The sequence below is a fragment of the Coccinella septempunctata genome, chromosome 8, assembly GCF_907165205.1.
Source record: "Coccinella septempunctata chromosome 8, icCocSept1.1, whole genome shotgun sequence".
NCBI lineage: Eukaryota > Metazoa > Arthropoda > Insecta > Coleoptera > Coccinellidae > Coccinella > Coccinella septempunctata.
In genome coordinates, this window is record NC_058196.1 from 30690278 (window position 1) to 30714379 (window position 24102).

General features: G+C 40.8%; 1 protein-coding gene across 1 annotated transcript in view; it reads right to left on the reverse strand.

Annotated features, from left to right (window-relative positions):
• Positions 1 to 8444: 8444 nt before the first annotated feature.
• The window catches only part of LOC123318846 (RNA/RNP complex-1-interacting phosphatase), a 42559-nt gene continuing 26901 nt past the window's right edge, over positions 8445 to 24102 (reverse strand). The window contains exons 6-8 of the mRNA XM_044905601.1: positions 19984 to 20033; positions 11905 to 12012; positions 8445 to 9322 (exon numbers count right to left, since the gene is read on the reverse strand). Coding sequence (XP_044761536.1) covers positions 8472 to 9322; positions 11905 to 12012; positions 19984 to 20033 — 1009 coding nt within the window. The 3' untranslated portion in view covers positions 8445 to 8471. The remainder of the gene's footprint in view (positions 9323 to 11904; positions 12013 to 19983; positions 20034 to 24102) is intronic.

Sequence of the window (24102 nt, forward strand, 5' to 3'; positions counted from 1 at the left end):
CAAGTTTTCAGCAGTAGATTCTTGAGGTCGAAAGAAACCCTTTTTTTTGTACAATTTCTTCCGATTTGGTCCTGATAAAAAGATATAGCCATTTTAATGGGCTGTGCCAGTCCTGGAAAAACAAAATTACCTTCAGAATAAGTAGCTAATTCTGTGACACTACACATCTGTGGATCTTTCAAACAGAGTTGTACTCAGCCAAATTACCCAATTTTTTAAATGTCACAGATACTTTTTAAATTTTGAATATCAAATTTCTCGAAAACGATAAATTATGAGGAATACTTTTATTTCACAAAACGTTCAGATATTTATTATATGGTTTCCAACTTAGTTTCAAAAGTTGGGTTCTTCGAGTTTTTGTTATTTTTATGGTACGTAATGGTCATAATGAGAAAACTAGAAGACGTGGGTCATATCTTATGTTCGAAAAAGGTTAATCAAAAAGATGAAAAACTATATTCCGAAATTTATTTCATTCGATAAAACCGTTTGTGAGTGAGAACAAAAAATATTTTTTTTTTGAGGTTTTTCAACAGCCTGTATCTTTTGAACGGAGACGATTCGGAAAAAATGGTTGAGGAAAAAAGTGTTTCTTTTAACCATCAGAATCTACTGTTAAAATATTCGACTCACCCTGTATAATTGGGTATATTTTTCTTCGTTACAGTCCCCCTCCTTCACGCTATGAAAATTTCGAGTGTTTTTTCATGAATATTCGGGAAGAGGAGCTTTTTTTTTTTTTTTTTTTTTTTTTTTGTAGCAGGGGGAAAATCTGCAAACAGACGAACACACCCTCTCCTGAGGGGGAACAGTGTGGGGATTCTCACTCTCTGAGCTCGAGACCCACTAAAAACCCTTAACTGCTTCTTCATAGGTTCCGGGCATTTTGCCTATTAACCAGTTGACTCTTATGGTTTCTGGACTCTCACACGATCGTAGTCGTGTTGATATTTGTATGCTGCCTATAGCTTTTATAGGTTAAGCTCTTCTTTGGTTACATTTAAATCCTTAACTGATCTCTGGGTCTTCGGTGGTAGGTTCTTGACCTTCTAGCTTCTTCCGTTGGATCGTAGTCGACTAATCTTCGTAGTTCCTCATTTGGATGTTGTTTGGCTTTGTCGAATATCCTTTCCGCCTTTCTCTTCATAAATTCGGTAACTGGTTCCCATTCCAAGTCCTTGTAGATTTGTTTGTTCCTAACAAACCAGGGTACGTCCATCGCCATTCTAAGGAGTTTATTCTCAGTGGCCTGTATTTTCTTGATGTGGGTCTTGGCTGCGAAGCCCCATGCCGCCGAACCATATGTGAGTTGTGGTCGCGCAATTGTTTTAATCATCGTCAACTTGATGTTCTTATTCATATGACTTCTTCTGCCTATGAGTGGATAAAGTTTACTCATTGCGGCTTTTGTTTTATCAACAGCACATTTGATGTGGTTTTTCCATGTAAGTCCTCTGTCAAGCGTCACTCCTAGGTATGTTGCTTCATTTTTCCATTCAACCTCTTCTCCATCAACTTCAAGGTTTTCTTCCATCCTTAATCTTCTCTTTTGCAGTAATATTGCTTGAGTCTTTCTTCCATTGATTTGGATTTTCCATTTGATGCACCATTTGAGTAATTCATCTATGGCTTCCTGCAGTCTCCGGTGTATGATCTCTGGGCGTCGATGTCTGAACGCTATTCCTGTGTCATCTGCGTACAAGGTGAGCATATTTCTAGCATTCTTCGGGATATCATAAACGTATATTACGTAAAGCAGAGGTCCAAGTACCGATCCTTGAGGCACTCCCGCTTCCAATTGTCTGGTTCGAGAGGTTGCTCCATCTATCTTCACATAAAAGTTTCTATTCCTCAGATAGTTCCTTATAATCTTGCATAGCTTGGTCGAATATCCTGCTTTTTTCATCTTGTAGATAAGGCCTTCGTGCCATACTCTATCAAAAGCTCTCTCGATATCCATCAGAACTAATCCTGTGGCCTGTTTGGTCTCCATTCCTTCGGTGACGTATTCTATGAGCCGTAGTAATTGGAGTTCAGTCGAATGTTCTCGTCGAAATCCAAATTGTTCGGATGGAATTATCTTCAACATTTCTGTTTCCTCATTCAGCCTTTTAGCGATAACCCTCTCGACGATTTTTCCTAGTGCTGATAGTAGGCTGATTGGTCTATAATTTTGAGGAAATTTCCGTTCCTTTCCAGGCTTGTTGAAAACTATCATTTCTGCAGGGAAGAGGAGCTGTGAAGGAAGGACAGGAAAACAGAGGAGCAGGTGATTTCGAAAGGGATAGACCCAATCCTCGTAGTTCTCTCGATTGGACGTCCAGCGGGGGAAACGTCCCTAAGAGCACCCCTCCTGGTACCCGCGTATAAATTCTCACCGAAAGGGGTCACTGGGACAACTTGAATAACAGCCGAGCGCGCGTCGTATATCCATATCAGGTAACCCAAGTCGTTCAATTTTTAATCGAACTCTGACGTAAGGTTCGTCGCCCCCCAGTTTTTGCCCGCGTTCAGCGACCTGTATGATTGAAAAGTTTGTTTGCCGGGCTGCTCCAGGAAGAATTTATCTTCGGCAGATAAGCACCGGTCCCAGACGAAATTAATAGCGAAGGAGAAATATCATTTTATCGGGGTTGACCCCGTCTACGGTCATTAAGTATACTGCGCGACCATTGTTTGCGACGAGCGGAAAGGATTCAAGTGGATTTTTTGTCGGGACGTTTAGCTGAAGTGTCCTTCGAGAATGGGCTGCGATGCATGATGGACGGTTTGCGTACTCGGTCGTTTTTGAGGGGGTCCAACTGATGTATAATTGAGATGGCTGGGGTTTCAGCCAATCGACTGGAGGGTTTCACGTTGGGAGGGAAACTCGGGTTGGAAAACTGTTATTTCGAGATATTGCTCCTACCATGTAGATGTTGCTGTAGAGAAGAATATAATTCATCATCATATTGCGCTCTTCGTATATCAACATGACTCTTGGGGTTCGAATGATAACCAAGACGTTTTTGAATTGAGAATTCAACGAACGATTGTTAGAATATTCTATGAGGATTTCTTTCATGTCTTTCTTCGAGAGTTCTCCTTGGAGTTGTGGGAAAAATATTCTTCCTTTGGTTCATGTATGTCTAGAACCTGAGACTGGTGCTCTCTAGTAAATAGTTTGGTGAGGGTGTTACATTTCACTGCAGCTGTTTTCACAACTGCAGCTTCTACAGCTCTCCTTCCAGCTCAAGAGTTTCAATGAACTCCAATATCTGAGAGGACTTCAAGGTGCGTCCAGGACATTCCTGGAGCAGGTTTGTAATGGCGAGGCATTCTATGACTGTGTGAACTGGAGTTTCCTCATGTTCTCCACAGAATCTATACTTGTCAGTTTCTAAGAATCCCATTCATATGCTTTCTAAGGCGACTGTGTTCTTTGAGGAAGCCAGTTTGGAGATCCAAATACTTTTTGGTTACAGTTTCAAAATCCTTTTTGGAATGATCCATTCCTAGAAGATTCCTCAAGAGGAAACATTTTCCTATATCACAGAAAGGCTCTGGGCCAGTATGTGGCGTTTATGCCATAGACAAACTTGTCCATGGCACAAACGCCACGTTTGTGCACAGTGACCTGGAACCCAGACTGACCTTGTTGTTCTTCCTCGCATTTCATTGCACAATATCAGCTTAGAGTCGATTAGGAGTGCTTTGATAGCGGCTTGACTATCACAATTCCTCATACTTGATAGTTTCTTTCCAGGTTTATGTCTATGCAAGTATTTATGCCTGAAAAACACACGAGAAGGAGCCTGACATAGTGTACACTTGGTGCTTGCACCGTATATTCCAGCGCCAGCACCTGTCGTGGTTTTTGAACCACATTACCACAATGCTTCCTTTTTTAATCATAACACGCCCTCTAACCAAGTACATTGTTTATCTCATAAGCTTAACAGCAACCTTGTTACTCTTTACTATTTCGTTGAGTACAGTAACAGCTTACAACATTCTAGAATCCACATGTCCAATAAGTGATATTCAAAATCACAAAGAGCATGTTTTTATCCTTGTTTGTGATTTGCCATTTGGTCAAAAACATATGCAGAAATTATACAACAAATGTCTTCACCGTTGAGAAAGGAAAGCTAACCATTATAGTAGATATCATAAACGTATAAAACGTCTTGTGAATTTTGTATTCCAACCTAAGCAACAATTCTCTTTCATTGCTCTCGCGCAACAGAACTCCAAATCAGCATTTAGTTTGAGGAATGAGAGGAGATCTCGTTCATTATTTTGGGAAATTGCCAAGCGAATATAATCGTAAAACTCGTAATGCGAAACCACCCTGTTCTCGTCCTGCATCCCAATGGAACCGGAATATAACTTTGAGGCATTAACGATTGACATAACTATCCAGAGAGAAGCCATCATCTATCCTCGCGTGGGACGATATGTAGGGATGTTCGATTTCCTGGAAAATTTTGGACATATATCTTCCCCCACGCCGTGTATGAGTTAGACGAGAACCCGTAGGCAGCTTTTTCATCGATCAGGAATATCAGGATTCAGAATATACGAGGGTTTGCTGATAGTTGTTCTCAGAAATGCAAGTATCTGAATATAAGAGTCTAAGAAACATCGAAAATATCTCCTGAAACACATCGATGTTTCTTCCACTCTAGCGTTTTTATACAGAGTGAGCCTTGACTCTCTTTGACAGTAAAACGTCGTCTTTCTTCTCTCGCGCAGCCTGAGAATCACGACAATAAATAATCCATCATGATCCCGTCAAAAACAACCGTGCCTAATTAAAACTCATTGTTTAATGTGCACAATGAGGCCTGACCATGAGAACTGGAGTGCTGGCGTCAACGTATTTCACGGTCTCTGAGGCCAACTCATCCGAAAGGTGTTATTAAATCGTTGTCGGGCCTCGTGCGCGCATTATTCAGTGCCCAAAATCGAAAATACAAACGTACTCCTAACAATGGGGTATTGTTAACGCTTACTCATATGGTCCTTCGGTCTGTCTGTGCGTGAAAGCCGAACAAGACGTTGGGCAGGGCAGTGCCGGCACAGGCTAAGGGAGGCCTCCATATATGACCAGGTCTACGACGCGTGGTTGTCTCCGAGACCATTGTCGTGCTTGTAAGTCGCCCACCGGTGGATCTCACACCTCTAGGACCCGATGAAAGTGACATGCGGATTGTCTAGGAGGCGTCTAGGGTATCCCAGATGTACTACGTGGCATTAAAATGAAAACGGGGAGTATTAGCTGCATTGTCCGTGGTTTTTACGATGTTCCACTGTAATTGCGTGATCTAAGGTTCCAATTTTCATCCCTTGAAGAAGGCATCTGATAGGGTCTTGTTGAAACCATAGATCGTCAATATCCGCCATATCAATATCATCCAATTTTGAAAGAAGAACTGTTGCATCTCTCACGATCCCCTGGACCACTAATAGCCACTCAGGGTTGCCAACAATACCGCTCGAAAGGCGACAAATTTAAATCTTGATGCAATTTCGCTTTCATCTTCCATAAACCTTTTTCTTCCGGTAAATTACAACCGCTCTCAACGTAATCGAATTTTTCGGCGTATATACTCGGCGTCGCTTTCAAGCTATCAGCGTACGACGACTTTCAAGCGACAATCGCCTATCGATACTACCCCCAAATCGAGTTACGTAGTCAATTAATAGGGATGGATGACTGGCGTTCTCAGTAATTTTCGTAGTTGCAGGTTCTGAAAGCGTTCGGCGGGTTGTGATCCAATTTATTAGTGGAATGGGGAGTTTGTTCATGTCTGAGATTGGCATTAAAGGCCCCAGCACCCTCTACAGGGTGGGTTTTGAAAAAACTTACAAAGGGAATATCTCCGATGTTGTGAAAGGAATATAACCTTAAATTACGATTGCAATAACTCGACTTTTCTAAATACAACACCCTGTTTTTTTATTGCACAATTGCATGTCATTTTCTAACAGCTTTTCGGCGATATAAAGTTTGTGAGGTCTAATTTGAGAAGAAATGTCAATGGTTTTTGAGGAGTTGGGATATGAACAAGACTACATCAATGCCATTTCAACGAAAGACCTCCACTGTGATCTGTCTAACGCTACTTGTTCCCAGTTATGATTGGCATTAATTGATTTTAGGGATTGATGTAGTGTATCCTTAAACCGCTTATACTGGCCTCCTGGTTTCCGAGCTCCCTCTGCCAATTCGCCATACAGAGCTATTTTGGGGAGTCTTGTGTCTTGCATCCTCAGAATGTGGCCGTTCTATCTGAGTCAGGCCCTCGTTACTTGAGTCTCAATTGTTGTACAACTCGCGCGTTGAAAGACTTCTGCATTCGAAACTTTGTGGAACCATCTGATGTACATTATCTGTCTTAGATGACGTTGTTGCGTTTGTTCAAGCTGTTTAATATGTCGCCTGTAGGGCGTCCAGCTTTCGCTTCCGTAAAGAAGCGTTGGGAGGACGACTGCTTTGTAAACAGATGTCTTGGTCTTCAGATTGAGGTCGTGATTTTGAAACACTCTGACCTTTAGCTTCCAGAATGCCCGTGATGCCGAATTGATACGGTTGTGTATTTTCGTGTCTAGGTTAGCCCTAGTATTTATGAAGCTTCCCAAGTATTTTAACTGGTCAAGCGGTTCTAGGGTTTCATTCTCCAGGCTGATATGTGTTTGAAGGCTTTCTGGGGGACTTACCAGGATTTTGGTTTTGTCGATATTGGGTCTAAGGCCTAAAGCTTCGTATATATAGAGGTCCAGCATTATCTGTAGATCCTCTGGGCTACTAGCGATAACCTTGAAGACAATTTGCTTCTGAGTCATCAGTTTCTTTCTTTAGTATCGTAAATTGCCCCACTTTGTAATGTTTTTGTTTAATGTTCTTCACAATTTCATACATTGGCTTAATTTTAGTGACTGTCTGGTCAGTCAAAGCTTGTCCTACAGGCTCAGATCCCTTTTTTTGTCCCATTGACGTTTTCACCTGTCAACCACATGATATTGGGTTATTCTTCGACTGAAGACCAATGTGATGTGTAGGCTCCTTTGACCAAGTACACCATCAAAAAATTGGTCATTAAAATTCAGTTATGATGGTTTATATCTTGGTTTTGATGTGATCTGTTGTTGAAAATTCCGTTTTATCCCTTTTCTTTTGATTTTGTGTAGATTTTTTTATTTCTATTCACAATGTTTTATTCATGTTGATTTGTTCGCAGACTTTTCATTGTCTTATAATAACAAAATCAAGACTGTCACTGAAAAAATTGTCGATCACGTCTTATGTCAAATTTGAAACACGCTGTATTACATTTTCTCGCAGCAAAAAGAGCGAAATTCGAAACTTTTTGACAGGTCCAAGAACCACAGTTCATCTTCGAGCAGATCCGAATCTAAAATCCAGGAACTCCAATCACGAACACCTCAATATACCTTCCATATCAACATCAACGTCTTTTGTGGACTTCCACACTTAATTAAAGCGGCACCAGACGCCCAGATTCGTTGTATCCGACCGAGCAATGAAAAATCAGTCGAAGACACACTTAATCCACTTTCGACGTCAATTTAACGACTTTAATAATTCACAACAGCAATCTGTCCCCGATCTGACCGGTGTTGGCCTGTTGACAAAGCATTTTATCGCTGGAAGAGCACCATCTTCATCGGTTATCGATGTCTGGTCCTTCGAATGGTAGGCTAGGCGCCTCCATTTAACAAACAGAGGTTGGCGATTTACTTTTTTGCCTTGTTATTTCTGCTCTACCTGTCGCTTTGACCGAGTGTCTGCCCTAAGTGTTACCGACAGAAGTTGAACAGATATCGGGATCATCTTGTTAAGCTGAAACGGCTGCTTTGTCAGGTAGGCGCGATTGCATCGTCGGGATTTATCTGTTGTGAATGCCGGAGATAAGACGAAGCGAAGAAGGTCTAGGATTTAACAGTCGGACTTGTTCCAGAGTGGATTCTTCGATAGAAGCGAAACATTATTTGGTCGTACAATTTTTCAGACTTGTGCCACTTTAACAGCGGAAATTTAAGTGGTAGCTTCATCAAAATATGAAGGTATTTTAGAAGAAAATCGAGGGGTTCTCCAGATGGCGCTCATATACATTTGACAGGGACCTACAGACGTCATGCGAAGTCAAAGTAGCTCCTTGCGCTACCCGCCGATAGGTGGCACGCATATATGTATAACTCTCAATCGGGCCCCCTATTTTTAATGATATAAGCGGTCAATTAATTGACCGTCAACTGATGTGGATTTATGGATCAATTGTCAATCAGTTTGGCTGTATATTGTTTCGTCTGCTTGCTGCATTTGCAGATTCGGACAGTTTTTCACTCTTAGTAAATGAAAACCATAAAAATCCATAATCATCATGCAAAAGAGAACCGATAGGGACGAAAAGTGACAGATAAAAAATTGAAAGTCGAGTGTATAAATTGTTTATTGAATCTCAATTGTATGTTGATCTTCCTCCACGTCTGTTGCCTCTCCAATCCCGTCTAGGTGCTTCTTCGGAATATTGACCATCCAAAGGACTCCTGTACTCCACGTTATCTCTTGAATTTCTTCTGAATCCTCCTCTTCTAGGAACTTCTTGCGATCTTCCCCTTCCACTTTTCCCACGCCATGTACCCATTCCTCTATTGTCAAGTCCAGGAGGTCTCCAATTCACAGCGTTATAGCTACACCGAGGTAAACCTGCTCCGCTTTGATCACTCTGGAGAGGGTTTTGTCCAAATATTCTTTCACCTCCGATCGGTAACCTTGGAAATTGGTTTGGGGCCAAACCCAGCCTTTCTAAAGGAAAACCTGGCTGTCCACCACTTGCAAGACCTTCTCCTGATTGAGTAGGTGTTGACCAAGTCCTTCTTGGACAACAATCTGGAATTCTCCTATCCTCAAACGACGATCGTTCTCTTCCTTGTGGAAATTCTCTGCTGGTTTCTCCACCAGAAGGAAAATCTCTTCTTTGATACCTCCTAAGAGGTAACGTCTCTATCCCTACATCTCCCACCCTGCTAGAATCGTTTTGGTGTCGCCAAATCCGTGTTCCATTTCGTTCTCTATTGCTTCTTGATCCTGTATTTTGAACTTCACGATCGTGAAATCCTCTGAAGGGTTTCTTGGTGTTGTTCTCCAGCCAATTGTTCTCATAGCTGTAATTTCCGACTTGTCGAACCAGTTTGCCATCCTTACCGCCGTAGTTTGGTTTCTGGGAACCCGAAGTATGTTTGCCTGGTTCCATGATTTCCTCGATGAAATTCTGCCGGTACATCTCGTAGCCTCTGGCCCTTTGGAATCCTGAAAATTAAGGAAAAGCTTTAGTGATTCTTCGTCGAAATAGGATGCGAGGATCGTAGGAACCCAAAACCATTGTTGTTCGAGGCAGCTTTGTGCTTTGAACTTCACACAAACACCGCTGATGTTGGGTCGGAACTCTGAGGAAACGAACACACCCAGCTAATCCTATTTTCGCAACAACTATCAGTGCTTTCCTTTGAATATCGAGAACTGCTGGGAGAAAATCGCCTCATCATTTTATGGTTCGTATATTATCATCATATAGGCGCCTTTGTTTACGTCCGTAAATAATCTCTGTCAATATTTGCGTAACGAAAGTATTACAACTATTTGCTCGGCAAATATGAAATGGTTCAGTTATTGGCTTATTGAGTTTCATTGATGAGGGACTTTTATCGATTTCAAACGAAACTTTTTCGTGCGTTCGATCATATCTGACCCAGAAATGAGAACGTTTAAAGGCGCTGTATATTTCCAAACGCCACAACGATAACAGTTTGTACTGTTCGGGATAGAAGGGGACATCTGTTTTGAAATGACGATAGGTGAAAGATTGATAATAACTTGGAAGACTTTCTAAATATTACAATGTTTACAAGGAGACCTCGATACACTGTTATGACTATGCACCGAGCCAGACTGTCTTGACATTCGATTCTTTGTTTACCTCGTATTGCTGTGCATACAAGATTATTTTCACCAAGAGGCAAATACAACCCACTTTTGAACTTATGGATTTAGGGTCATTGCATTCGCCGACTTGGGGATTTTGTGTTCAGAGTTCAACTACATAGAGTTTTACTCATGAATACACGCTATATCTATTATGATGTCCAGTGTCCCATAGTTGGGCTTGTTCTCATAGCTCCAGTGATTCAAACAGAGGCTGGCCTTTGTATTCTATCGTGGGTTTTTCTCGTACTGTTTTGACTTGCCTTGGCATGCGTCAGACTGCTGCACCATAAGTGATTACTGTTCTCACAATCATGACATACGTCCATTGGGTTACATCCCCAAGTTTTACCAGCCAGATTTGTGATATTTGTCGGATTGACGGAACCTATCAGTTGTATCTACCATATTTGCCATCTCTGTGGGCTGCTGGTGATGTTTCACCTTTCAAATTGATGGAACTTTTCAGCAAATCACAAGGGATCGAACCATAATAAAAGATTATGGAGTAGAAAGATGAGATACGTAGCATCTATAGTGATGTGAGCGCCATCTGTGTTTCAAATGTGTTAATAAGACCCTAAAACGGATCAAAATATTTATTTGAGGGCGATTTGCAGAAATACACGAAATTTTGTAAGATTTCCGATTTCATATCGAAGAGGTATTGAATGTTTTGATTCTCACACCGCCTTTTGTTTATCTAGCTCCTTCTAGTTGCTGATTACTACATTTCTGTAATTTTTTTATGAATTGCAAATAAAAATATAGCACATCCGACAGCATATTTCATTGATTTCGATTAATCTTCAGATGAAAATTGACATTCTGATCACAAAACAAAACCATACTTTTGTTTTATCGCTCAGGATGTTTATAACCTAGCCTCAACAAGGTCGGTATTGAAATTCAATACAAGGAATAGAATTCGAGTTTCGCGTCATTCAATTATAAAACAGAAAACTGTTATTAAACAGTTTTCAGCGCCATCTCGTTGTCAAATGTGGCAAACACAGGCCAAAATTTAGTCGGTTTCCAGTACTAGAGGTATGAGGGCGTTTCCTATCTTTCTACTCCATAATCTTTGACCATAATGAAGATTTGAGCTAGCCACCCAATTGATCAATCATGTCGATAGGGTTAGTTCGGATATACACAGCGAATTCCTTCGAAAATCAATTGTTTTTTTTTCTAGGTTAGAGAGGGAGAGAGGATGGTGAAGACAGATAGGTTTTTGTGGATCAAAGAAAGCCGTTTTTGGATGGAATGAAATTCTTGGTTGATACAGGTGGTGATAGGTCCACATATCAAGTAGAGTTGGACGAAGAATCAAAGGTATGGCCGACTTGTTGCGAAACGCATTTTTCTCACGTTGATCGTGCGTGAGACACACTTTACTGTTGAAGGGACTTAATTAATGGCGCTATTCATTACGACAATAAATATTTGCCGCTGACCATTCGACATACATGAAAAATTAACTTGACGATACTCTCTGGTCGCTCTACCATATTTATGTCAAAACCTTGCACGGATATTTTATTGAACCTTATTGGTACAGAAGAAGGTGTATACGAATTACTTTAGAACCATTCGAAAGACAGTTTAAACAATGGAAATTTGTGAAGATTGATGAAAATATCGTATGAAGTCCTAAATAAGGCATAAGGGTAGGTTTTCACCAATAGCACCTAATCAAGCCTCTATTTAAGTATTCCTGATACTTAGGGGGCTCGTAGCTTACGAATTTTGGCTACGAAAGGCATTAGAAGAAGATTTCTCCATTCAACCTTTCAACCACAGAAAAAAACATCGAAATGATTCGTATCGAAAGGATCGTGAAGCCATAACAGTTTTTCCTCGCACCCTGTACACGTACGCGATTGAGCCTCTCAAGATTAGATACTTACTGTCTATAGCTTCGATGGGATTGCATCCCATCCTTGTCACCATGTACATACAGATGAAGTAGCCAGTCCTGTTCAGGCCATGGGTGCAGTGAACTCCAATAAGTGCATCTGTAAACAACAAATACTAGAATCGTTCAGGAGTTAAAATAAATTAGCCAATAGTCAAATAAATAGTCGGAGCCGATAAGTCACCGCTGCGACCGCAGGAGGCCAGCAGGTATTAAGTTATAGCTCCTGCACTGCCGATATTTTGTCAGAATGATGGTTGGACCATAACATAGCCATGGTTTGTCACCCGGAAACCCGAAATTGTGTAGGGTTAGGTGTTATCACGAATAGGCTTGAAATTTGAAAAATTTTCAGAACAATCCTATGAACCGTTCTCCGCAAACGTCTGATAGGCAATAAACCGTGAGAGACCCGTTGTATTCCTTTATATTTCTTAGGGGAACTGCTTCCAATCTTCAGATCTAAACGCTCAACTGGGACTGCTATAGTAGATTTTATTCAGTTCGTTCAGTCATCTTTGGACGAAGGATATGCTGTTGCCGGTCTCTTTTTCGACTTGTCGCGAGCTTTTGATACCATTGATCCTAGTTTCCTCGAAAGTAAACTTTATAATCTTGGATTTAGGGGTAGGTACTTTCTTGGGATGGATTGTAAGTTTCGTGACCCATCGTAAATTAACTGGGGGTGGGAGATCAATGCTCTTCTGAATTTGCTGTTGAACTCGGTGTTCCACAAGGTTCGGTACTAGGACCATTACTATTTATATCATTTATAAATGATTTATCGGAACATATAGAGATGACCTTTCTGAATCGGAAATGGTGAAACGAAAGAACTATGCCTTCATCACCACCGAAATCCACATCAATCGCCGAGAACAAACATCTCTCTCTTGTCAGAAAAAAAAAGTGAGGCATGCAGGGATCGTAATTGATGTCATAATCAAAGGAGGCCGAGAACGGCCTGCTCGATGAAGTTACACACACGAGGAGAGCCCCAGAATCCGGGAAAGAGATAACAGGACGTCCCAGTCCGGTCCGCCTACTCAAAATTCTCCGGTCCGGTGCCGACAGATGTGTGTGTGCGTACGGCTAGTAGTAGTACTTGAAATCCGAAAAATGTTACGCTCTGTGGGAAAATCTCCGGGTTATTGGTAGCTACCGGAGCTCGGAATTCGACTGTCTTGCACCGCTCGGTCGATTTACAAGAAAAAAACTGAAAGAAAGTCGTTGGTAATACTTCAAAGTTGAAACCATTCGAAAAGGCGCTACAAAATTTCGTGTTTCCCTAACTGATACGTTCTTGCAAACGCTTAAACAGATCGTCAGAATATTTTCTGAACGTATTCCTAAGAATCTATCTCAGTACTTGTCGTGCATATTCTTCTATGTCCTCTGTAGACTGAAAACGGGTGGTTGAATTGTTAAGTTACAAGTTTTTAAAAAAGAAAGAGTCTATTGGGCTATCTTATGGAAATATGGTAGTAATTCAGTAATATTCTTTGTGTTTTGGCCAGAAATTCGTTCCAAATTAGAGTTTTCTGTGATGATCAAAGGTTCAGACCCGTTTGCACCAAACGCACTTAGTGTTAAGTGTCCCTTAAAATAAACCCTTAACTTAAATTACGTTGCACCAACTGTTGAGTGCCATTTATATGGCTAAAGCTAGCCTTAAATTTAAGCGCTCCTGTAATGACCACTTAGGTATTTAAGGGCGGGATTCTAACCTAAAATAATTTGTTGAACTGGCTGCAGAACTTCCCATTTTTGATGGATTTTGAAAATTGAATGAATTCATTATTGAATACCAAGCCTTTTCTTTTGCCTTTATTGTAATGCCATCAGTGTTTTTTAATTTTCAATTTGGTGTCACAAATCATACTATAGTTAGCAACAAACTCTTTTCTTCTGTTGAGAGGTTGAGTGTCCTTCGTAAATTACCACCACTTCCTTGGCAATCATTCACCGTATTCGTACTAACAAGGGCAATAAGGGCATTTTCTTCATGTTCCTCTTCAACATTAGTAAAACAAATTCACACAAGACCTTACAAAGAAAGTGTTGTACTTATATAAACTTAGGTACCTTTTATTTGACAATCATTATCATTATCAATGTTAATGTTAATTCAACACCAAAAAGTTGTTACTCTTTGATAATATTATAATAATATCCTTGACACCGACTGACAGGACAATAAAGTTAGGTTAATGAAATGACAACGATCATTGGGAACCGGCCAACCAATGAAATGGCTTTATTGGACTAGAATGAAGTTGCACCAACATAAAAAACAGAAATATCACTAGATATAAAAACTTAAGGACACCTCACTTAAGATTCTGTTAAGCCACAGTCGTGCAACTGAGAATAAAATTAAGCGTCCCTTAACTTTAAACGAGGCTTAGTTAAGAACTCCTTTTAAGAGGGATTGGTGCAAACGGGCCTAAATGGCATTGTTTGTCACATGTGCTTATGCGTGTCTCATGACATTCTCTGTCAAAGAACAGGACCGCAGATTTTCATACCTCCACTAGCTCACTTTTTTTGACTAGGCAGTAAAAATATTGAGCATCTGAAAGGTTATGATTTTTTTCAACAAAAGATAAACCGTCGATTCAAAAATGACCTGAGTTGGGCTAATTTAACGCTTTGCTCCAATTGAAAAATAAATTACAAAAAACTGTTTCTTTCGATCTCAAGAATCTACTGTTAAAATATTCGTACGAGTCAAAAACTCAACCTGTATACGTTCCCGTTTGATCAAACTACGCCTATGATTCTGTTTGCGTTTCTTCAACGACTGCCTGAATTTGAAGCGTGGTCGCTGCTACCCTGAAATGACGATTTAAAATCAAATCTCTTCACGTGAAATGACAATGTGCCGTCACTGCACCACTTCCAAACGTGAAGCCTCCAACAAGTCCAAGATTCAAGAGAATATTCCCCTAGAACGGAAGCGAAACACTTTCAATATCCGCAAAACATTCCTCCCTCTCGTCCATCCCAGCACAAACCTTCCAGCGTCAGCTCCATCTCAGTGGCACCCCGCCTATCTATCTGGATACTCGAACAGAAGTTGCTACTTGCTACCGAGCAGCCCGCGGCAACGCCGCGAGCCACCATAACGCCGAACACAATGAATTGAATTTCCTAGAAAGTCATACCGGGTGTAATTATTCACGTTGACCGGCATGGCTGAGTAAGACTGAAATATTGGAGGCGATACAATCTACCGTCCCGTGGTGTCGGTCTGTCCCAGTGACAGTTCATGGTTATACGGTGAGAATCGATGTTGTTGTTCCGTCGTTTCCGAAGAATGGTGTTGGGAGACGGCGTCTTGAACGACGGCAATGAGACGGTGATTTCACGGAAATAGGGCTGTCGTCTTCATTATATTCCATACGGATATCATCTGGGAAGATTTCTGCCAGTTTCAATTGGAATAAACATACCTAACGACCTCCAAACCACTGACACGTAAACTCCAGTTAACCTTCACCTACCTGAAGAAGATTTTGTGAAAGCGAAACACGTGTCGTGGTTCAATAACTAATTTTCGTGAAAATCTGTTTGAGGATTTTCATCTGCCACGCCAATTCACAGAGACCTGCCTTGCTACTCGGGTAAAACTAATGCTGTTATGAGGCTAAGCCCACTTCGAGAAGCAGGTAACGCGTCTGCCAGTTTGTGCCGTTCTATAATCCCATAGTTCCCAAAAATAAGCATCGGCGAGGCCCCACAATTTGTACTTAACCTAATTCTCATGAGGCTATGCTCAAATTGGCTCGTATAAAACGCGCGTAGGACGATGTTTTTTGCGAACCACCAAGTTATTGAACCGGCACACACTGGCACAACTGTCTATCAAAGCATTTGTGTTGAGCTGCCTATGAAGAAGGTATCATAGTAGTGATGTATGCTTCGAATTCAAAGAATCCAGCATCAAAACTCCAGTAAATATGATTTTTTTCCATCATTTGATTGAAGACTGGATCTGGGAGAGCCTTTTTGGAGTCCAATCTGTCAAGTTATTCCCAGAGTTAACTGGATTTTGAACTGAACTTCTGAATATAGAAGGAAACCATTTCAAAAACCACAGCAGTTATGCCAGCTTGCAAAAGGCTCTTTGGAAGATTTAGGGGATGAATACAAAAACAACAGTAGTACGCCCAATTGTCACCTGTACCTTTACGGCACGGCAGATATATACGGAAGAGAAGTTACAACGGAAATTGCTAAGGCTGCCTGAGTAAATGTCAAGGCAGCTGTTAATCCAATTCCTGCAGCAGCCCTAGATGTAACAAAGATCTCCCCAAGTGGTTTAATTCCCTTCTGGAAACTGTGAGAACAAGTGGACTCCCGGCTAAACCATCGAATCTAACGCCAACTGTCTTTGCATCTTGCAAAGGTCATTTGAGAACGTCAAAATGCGTGAAGCAGCACCACAACAAATCATACATTTTTTGTGGGAGAGAGTTGCATTGCACTGCGACCTTAAGATATATTGTGTCTCATCAGAGCTCTTCTACCACACTATATCGTCTACAGATCACCTTCTAATGAACTCCAGTATCTTTGATGTCTTGAAGAAGTCAAAGTCCTTGCTCCTAAGTTGCTCCTAAGTGTTGGCTTGTATAGGCAAGATATCCCAAAAGAATCTGCTCTCATAAGTTCCCAGACCCATTCTCATTGGGTGTTTCCTGAGGCTGCAATGCTCTATTAGTTATCTCATCATATTTTTGCTAAGATTCAGATACTTCTTAGAACTCACAGTGTTGAAGTCCCCCAGTAGCCTTCTTAAATGATCCAGTCTCGGAAGAGTCCAGCAGAGTGTTTCCCTTTCCATTTCTTCCTTCTCCTGAAACTCTTTCTTATATGCACATTTCCTTATACCACAGAAAGGTTCTGTGTCAATGAGAAGAGTTTATGCTCCTTTCCTGAGAAGTGTCCTTCTGATATCCTTCAATTCCAGACTAAACATACCTTGGTATTGAGCAGGGTTAGAACAGGTCAAGATGGTCACAGGTCTGAAACCAACCATATTAGTGTATCCCTAGAAGTTCTCGAAGAAAATTCTAGAGAGTGGATAGACCAATTTTCCATTCTTCCTTTAAATTTACGAAATCTGTGAATTTCATTGCTGGTTGTACTTCTTCAGCCGCCACTGGTCGTACGATGACACAAGCTAAATGCGAAGGTAAATAAACTCCCAGCGACGTCTCCCGTTGTCCCCCAACAGCAATTAATACCCTCCGATTTGTCCCAACAACCTCGGTAAACATCGTGAACGAAGTCGTCCAAAAACCGGCCGATCGATCATCAAAAGTGATCCACTTCGACGTGGACAGTTACATCCTTCGTTCCTGATTACCTTACCCAAAGCACACACGGCCCTATTGATCAGAACCGACAGTTCGCCCCCGTAGTGGGCTATGGATCGACCTATTTAACCAGTTAACGTAAACACCGTCGGAAAAATATCGTGGGAGGCTGTTTGTTCGCGACCAGACAGACTCGTCACCGACATGAAGGATCCCCAGCTCGGAACTCGTCAAAATATACAGGCAAATCAAGTGTTTATACTACCCCTGGCTTCGCTGGAGTACTATGCCGTAGGTAAGGGTCACATTGAGTTGTATACCAATTGATTTTATGCCAATTAAAAGCGAGTAAGATGATCAAACTAGATGAAACCTGCTTTAAGTTCAACCAGAAGACGTTTCCTGGTAGATGGCCCATTTGTTAAGAGGCAATGAAGAACTGTTACTACTGCTAACATCCTTTACATTTGATGAGCAGTTAGTAATCAAGTTCATTATCTTCGAGAGTATTTCACAAAGAAAAATTATCGCCTATTTTAGCATATTACTCACAGTTCAGAATTAAACTTTATCTGATAAAAAAACACTGAATCATCCCTGAGGAATTTCTATTCTCTCCAGAATCAAACAGCTCCAATCATAATCGGCTGAAACTATTTCAACTTACGTATAATTCGAGATGATTCACACAATTTACATGATGACAAATATCGCAGGTACAATAGGAATTGGGTCACATATTTCGAACAGACTCTGATAAACAGAACTTTCGGAAATGCCACGAAAATGAATCATAATATCTATCTCGAATGAAGAGATGCGTTCGCTATTCATGAGCCCAGGTTTTGCAGGTCACGTTGAAGAAAAGACCTTAACTGCCACCATTATAATTTGAACCAGATCTTTGAATCTACACGGTAAAGTTGAAAGAGATAAACTGCCACAAGCAAAGAGTAAGTATTCAAAGACTATTAATCGGTATAGGAAGATTGGTACTACAAACGAAAGTTCACCAGAACATAGTGCAACTCAACGTCATTAAACACCAACAGCAACATTTTTGTAAGAGTATACCTCAGTACTGATGATTCCAGGAACTATGTAACATGCCCATTTAAGAAACACATTCCCATATGGTGTTACTACGTTACTAACCTTTCAAGGATCAACTGATATCATAGGGATGCGAGGTTCAAACTCGAAGAAGAATCAAAGTGTCGGCAAACTATAACCAAAGTAAAGAAGTTTCCTGGAGCTGGGAGCCTGTATCATCATCCTTAGCTCTGTTTAGTCGTAGAAAATCAGCACACAAGAACGTAATCCCATTCTGAGCAACGAAATGGCCACCAATCACAGCAAAGAACAAATACACCTCATCCAAGGTTCTTGCTGAGACCCTCGAGAGATTTCATCGTCTAAGTGCGTCCGTCTCGGTCAAGGAGACGGTCATGGATGCGAGAAAGACCTTGGAGAAATATTCGCCCATGTTAATTGTTAATAAATCTCTTTGTACCACACAAAGAAGATCGTAAATCTTTTCGGTACGCTGAAATAATAATTGAAGAAGTTACCCATTCAATATGATATTCAAGTTGTAAATAATAATGTCCACAACATGTTCGGTAATATAATGCGGCTTTAAAAGGACAACGCTGCGTTATATCACCCTATGAGTGTTGCAATGGACGGTGCTGGTACGTGGATAAATCTCTTGTAGTGACCGGAGGCTACAATGGCAACGTGCTGAAAATCATTCCTGAGAATTTGACCCCTAGATTGATCTAGACCGGCGTACAGAATAGTAGATTTTTGGTTTACTGAGCCTATTGTCCTATACTCAGTCAGCAACTTGTTCATATATGCTGATTCTATTTGAAGATTTACTGAACAGAAGGCTAGTTGGAACAGAAGTCACCAGGCACAGTTGTTTCTTCTTGAAGTCCAGGAGTTTTCTACCTCTGATCAGTATCAGCAAGCCGAAACAATAAAAATTGGCTATAAAGGTTACTGAAATCAGTATTTTTGAATTATCTCCTTCCCTGGGCTTCAAATTGTTTTCGCATTCATTATAAAAGTTGTAGGGCATAACATTTTCTACAAATTTTGTCTGAAGCAATTTTCTCTACGCTTGAAGGTTTTTGAGCCTAATGTACATTAGGATGGGTTTTCACATTGACCTTGGCCTTTCGCATGTGTGGCTAAGCTCCTCGCAGTTATCACCCTCTAGCTCGAAAACGGTTAACGGTATGGAATATTGCTTCAGACAAAAATTGTATAGAATTTTATTATCTACAACTTTCATAATCGATACAGAGACGATACGGGGTACAGAAAGGGGAATATTTTGAAAAAATGATTTGTTATCATCTTGAAACTCTCAGATTTAGAAAACCCCCACTGATTTGTGTCAGATAAATGGGTCAACATGTCTGCAACACCGAGATCAACCATGTTTATAAAAATCTGATAAGCTCGACCTACAAGTAACGATTTTTGGTGGTCATTCTCTTGAAATGTAGCTTTCTTTGGTCCAATTAACATATCCTCTAAATATCTGACAGCTTGATGAATTAAAGAAAGAATACGATAAAACGACTTAAAATATCCCGGTTTTTCATAAAAGAACACAAGCATAACAAAAGCCATAAAGAATAAAGAGAGCGTATTCGATAACTGCTCCTCCTACTACCGCCCTGGCATTGACCCACCAACCGGGCAAATAAACATGTACATTTCAAAATTATTACCTGGATCATCGGCGTATTTCTTCAGGAATCCTTCGACGGCGTCCGAAAACCTGAAAAAGAAAAGAGTTTCAAAACGTGACGGTTCCAAAAACATCAATAACGTCTTTCTGCGATTCGACAATGCCGGTACCTTGTTTTGACAGCTCAAGCGAAAAAAAAGTCTAGATTTCGACGCGGGGGTTCAGATCCGCGTCGTATGGTGGACCGTGAGAATAAAAACGCCGTCTTCGATTCTCAATCGCGCAGCTTTCAGTATTTATCGACTGATTTCTATGCAGAATATCAGTGGAAATGTTTATCCACGTCTTCGTCAACAAATCGAGTGGGATTTTCTAGAGAACTTGATGGAAAACATGAAGAGAATATGCCGAGCATGTTAAACTTAGTATATAGAGGATTGGAACTATGAATTTTACGTTAATTTCTGTTATTTCACGAATAATTTATTTTTTTACTTCGGATATAAAGTTTTTTCGAAATTTTATTATTCTCACCTGACAAACTGTGCAAAAACCTGTCTCAATACGAAAAATGGGTTCATATAAACAAAACACACGAACTAATTCAATGTTTTCAAGTTTTGACGGGCAGTTTATCCGTGTAACGCGTCAAAGCGGACAACTAGCGTCACAAGCCTGTCGCACGGTTGTTAATACGTTCAAAATCACGATATCCATGACGAATCGCCGTTAATGGACCCCTCAATCGACCGACAGAAGCGGATGACCGACGAAATCGACCAAAAAAAATTATAACGATGTATCGTGTTCGTGCCCGGAAGGTAAGGGGACGTCTTCATTACTCCGAACCTCGATATCGGATCAATTAGCGGAGTGACGTCGGCGCTGCCCCACAATACGGCCCACACCAACCCCATTAACGCCGTTAAATCGTCGCGTTGATTAAAAATCGCGTCCGGCGGCTATTCGAGATCGACTCAGCGGTTTTAGTGTTATTGGGTGTCACGCGGCGCGGGGATTACGCGGTGGGACGGTTTGGATGCGAGCCGGTTAACACCCCTTGATAGATAAGGTGATATTGAAGCTGTGAGTTATAGCTCAATCTGGTTTTCGAGACGATCCACTAGATGACGACTTCTATTTTTGATTTATCTCCTTCCCTGGGCTTCAAATTGTTTTCGCACTCATTATAAAAGTTGTAGAGCATGACATTTTCAACGAATTTGGTCCAAAGCAATTTTTTCTACGTTTGAACGTTCTTGAGATATAGGGCGATGAATGTACATTAGACTGGGTTTCTATATTGACCTTGGCCTTTCGCATGTGTGGCTAAGCTCCTCGCCCTTATCACACTTTAGCTCGAAAACGGTTGAGAGTATGTAAGATTGCTTCAGACAAAAATTGTATAGAATTTTATTATCTTCAACTTTCATAATCAATACAGAAACGGTTAGAGGTACAGTAAGGGGAATATTTGAAAAAAAATGCATTGTTATCAACTTCAAACTAAAATTTGTGCCCAAATTGTTGCATTAATTTCGGGACAGCCTATATAGAAAGAACCAAACCGAAATTCGAAAAGTGGATTTCTACCATGATCCTCCAAGAAATACCTTCCACTCATCCGGTAGATTGATCGTTCGACGTAGCTCATGTTTAACAAAGCCAAAAAAAATGAAGTCGTGCGTTTGTTTCACCCCTCGAACCTTCAGATCAAAGGAATTCCACTCTCAACCTGACCAGATTCGATTTAGTCCACCATCAATCACTTTCACACCCTCCCAATGATCCGTTAATCAAGTGTAAATTGAATATATTCATCAAATTCGCCAGTTTGAACGATCTTTCCATGACTGATTTATGATCGTGTCGACGGAAACATTAGTTCGTCGGATTTGTAGAGAAACGTTTTTCGGCTATCCTAGAATGATTGAAGACGATAAAACCATAACCGAGCAGCATTTGTGACTGTAGCTCGAAAAAAAACAAGACAGTAGTGCGAAAAAAAGAAAAAATTGTTTGTTGACACCGCAACTGTCTTAATATGTTAGGTTGTGCCTGAAATCTTCTACACTGTTCCCTTTCACATTTGTTTTCTGCCATTCTTTCAAGTAAACTCTCTTTTTGAATTGATGCATCTTTCAATTGATTTCCTCAAGACATTCAGCGATAAACGAATCGTCAATATATACTTTCGTTTACCATTTTTTCAATCTTGATTATTATTATTGCATAGGACGTCAGGATTCATTAGGCAGACTCGATGAAAATACTAATAACGTGCTGAATACAGAGAGTCACGCAAGCTTGGGTTGTTCATGGTAGACGCGCCGCTAACTGGCCAACACTCAGCATGAAGCCCCTGTAACGAGTGGTATTTTTACGTGGTATAATCCGAACAAATTAATTGAGATTGCTCTATTGGATTTATTGGCGTCGTAGCATGTCCTGTTGTTTTATTTTACATACAATTGATATTATCATGTTTGGATTGAGTAATTGTGGAGTCAACACAGAGGTGATAACGTCTCTTTACTAGAATCGATCCTTAGAGAGTGAATCTCTGACTCGTAAACAAATTTCAACAGTAAATTCTTGAGGTCAAAAAAAACACTTTTTTCCTTTGCCATTTTTTCCAATTCGGCTCGGTTTAAAAGATACAGGCTGTTGAAAAACCATGGGTGGCACAGCACATTATGAAAACTTGGCTGTATCTTTTTATCAGGGCCGAATCAGGAAAAATGGTATAGGAAAAAAGCGTTTATTTTGACCTCGAGAATTTACTGTTAAAGAGTCAAAGACTCAACCTCTTCAATTCGGTTCTGCCGACACCTACAGAGCCCCTGTTCCGTTTTCAAAGGCTCACTCTGTATATTATTGTACGTGCGCAAATTATCCACTTTCTTTGGGACCATATCATCGAAATATCCCTTTCATCAGCCTGTAACATCATCCCGGCCATCGATAAAGACGTCCTTTCAAATCGACATCAGAATAATGAATGTAAATCTCCAAGAAAACACGTCTATTACGTCACTACGAAGCGTCGACGTACAATTTAATCCAAGGGATCGACAAGACGTAGGATGGGAATTTTCAACACGTTTCTTAGGGTAATTATGTTGTCCCTCTCGTGTTTTCCTAGCATTAGTGGACATAAAGCCTGTACGCGATGACAGTTGGAAAGTTCGGTGAGAATTGAATTGTTTACGTCCATGAGAAGCGAGATAGATCTTCGATGGAGGTAACGCGTCAGAATGCAGCGGAAAATGGTGAAGATTACACAAGAAGGTTCAATATCTATGGATTCTACTTAGTTTTTACTATTTCGAGTAGTATTCTGAAGAAGAATTTATGATTCAGGATGTTCTCTCGAGTATAGCAGTCATCATCATCATCATTGCTGTATCCCGTTACCGAGAATAAATCTACAAAAAGACTCAAAAACAAAACTATCGGTGAGATCAAACTTATAATTTATTAGGGCTACTTGCGACTGTGTGCCCACCTGTGACTGAAGAGACCCAACTGTGACCTACAGATCCTTCCACACTCCGGGCATGGATAGTCACTAACCAGATCTGGCCGTCGCTGTATTCTTCTCGAGTCTCCATTATAACTGTGGACCAGAGACCTCCACTGTGGTCTGTCTGACGCTACTTGTTCCCAGTTATGATTGGCATTAACTGATTTTAGGAATTGATACAGTATATCCTTAAACCGTTCATACTGGCCTCCTGGTTTCCGAGCTCCCTCTGTGAGTTCGCCATACAGTGCTATTTTGGGGAGTCTTGTGTCTTGCATCAGAATGTGGCCGCTCCATCTGAGTCGGGCCCTCGTTACTTGAGTCTCAATTGTTGTTCAACTCGCGCGTTGCAAGACTTCTGCATTTTAAACTTTGTGGAACCATCTGATGTGCATTATTTGTCCTAGATGACGTTGTTGCGTTTGTTCAAGCTGTTTAATATGTCGCCTGTAGGGCGTCCAGCTTTCGCTTCCTTAAAGAAGCGTTGGGAGGACCACTGCTTTGTTAACAGCTGTCTTGGTCTTCAGATTGAGGTCGTGATTTTGACACACTCTGTCCTTTAGCTTCCAGAATGCCCGTGATTCCGAATTGATACGGTTGTGTATTTCCGTGTCCAGGTTAGACCTAGTATTT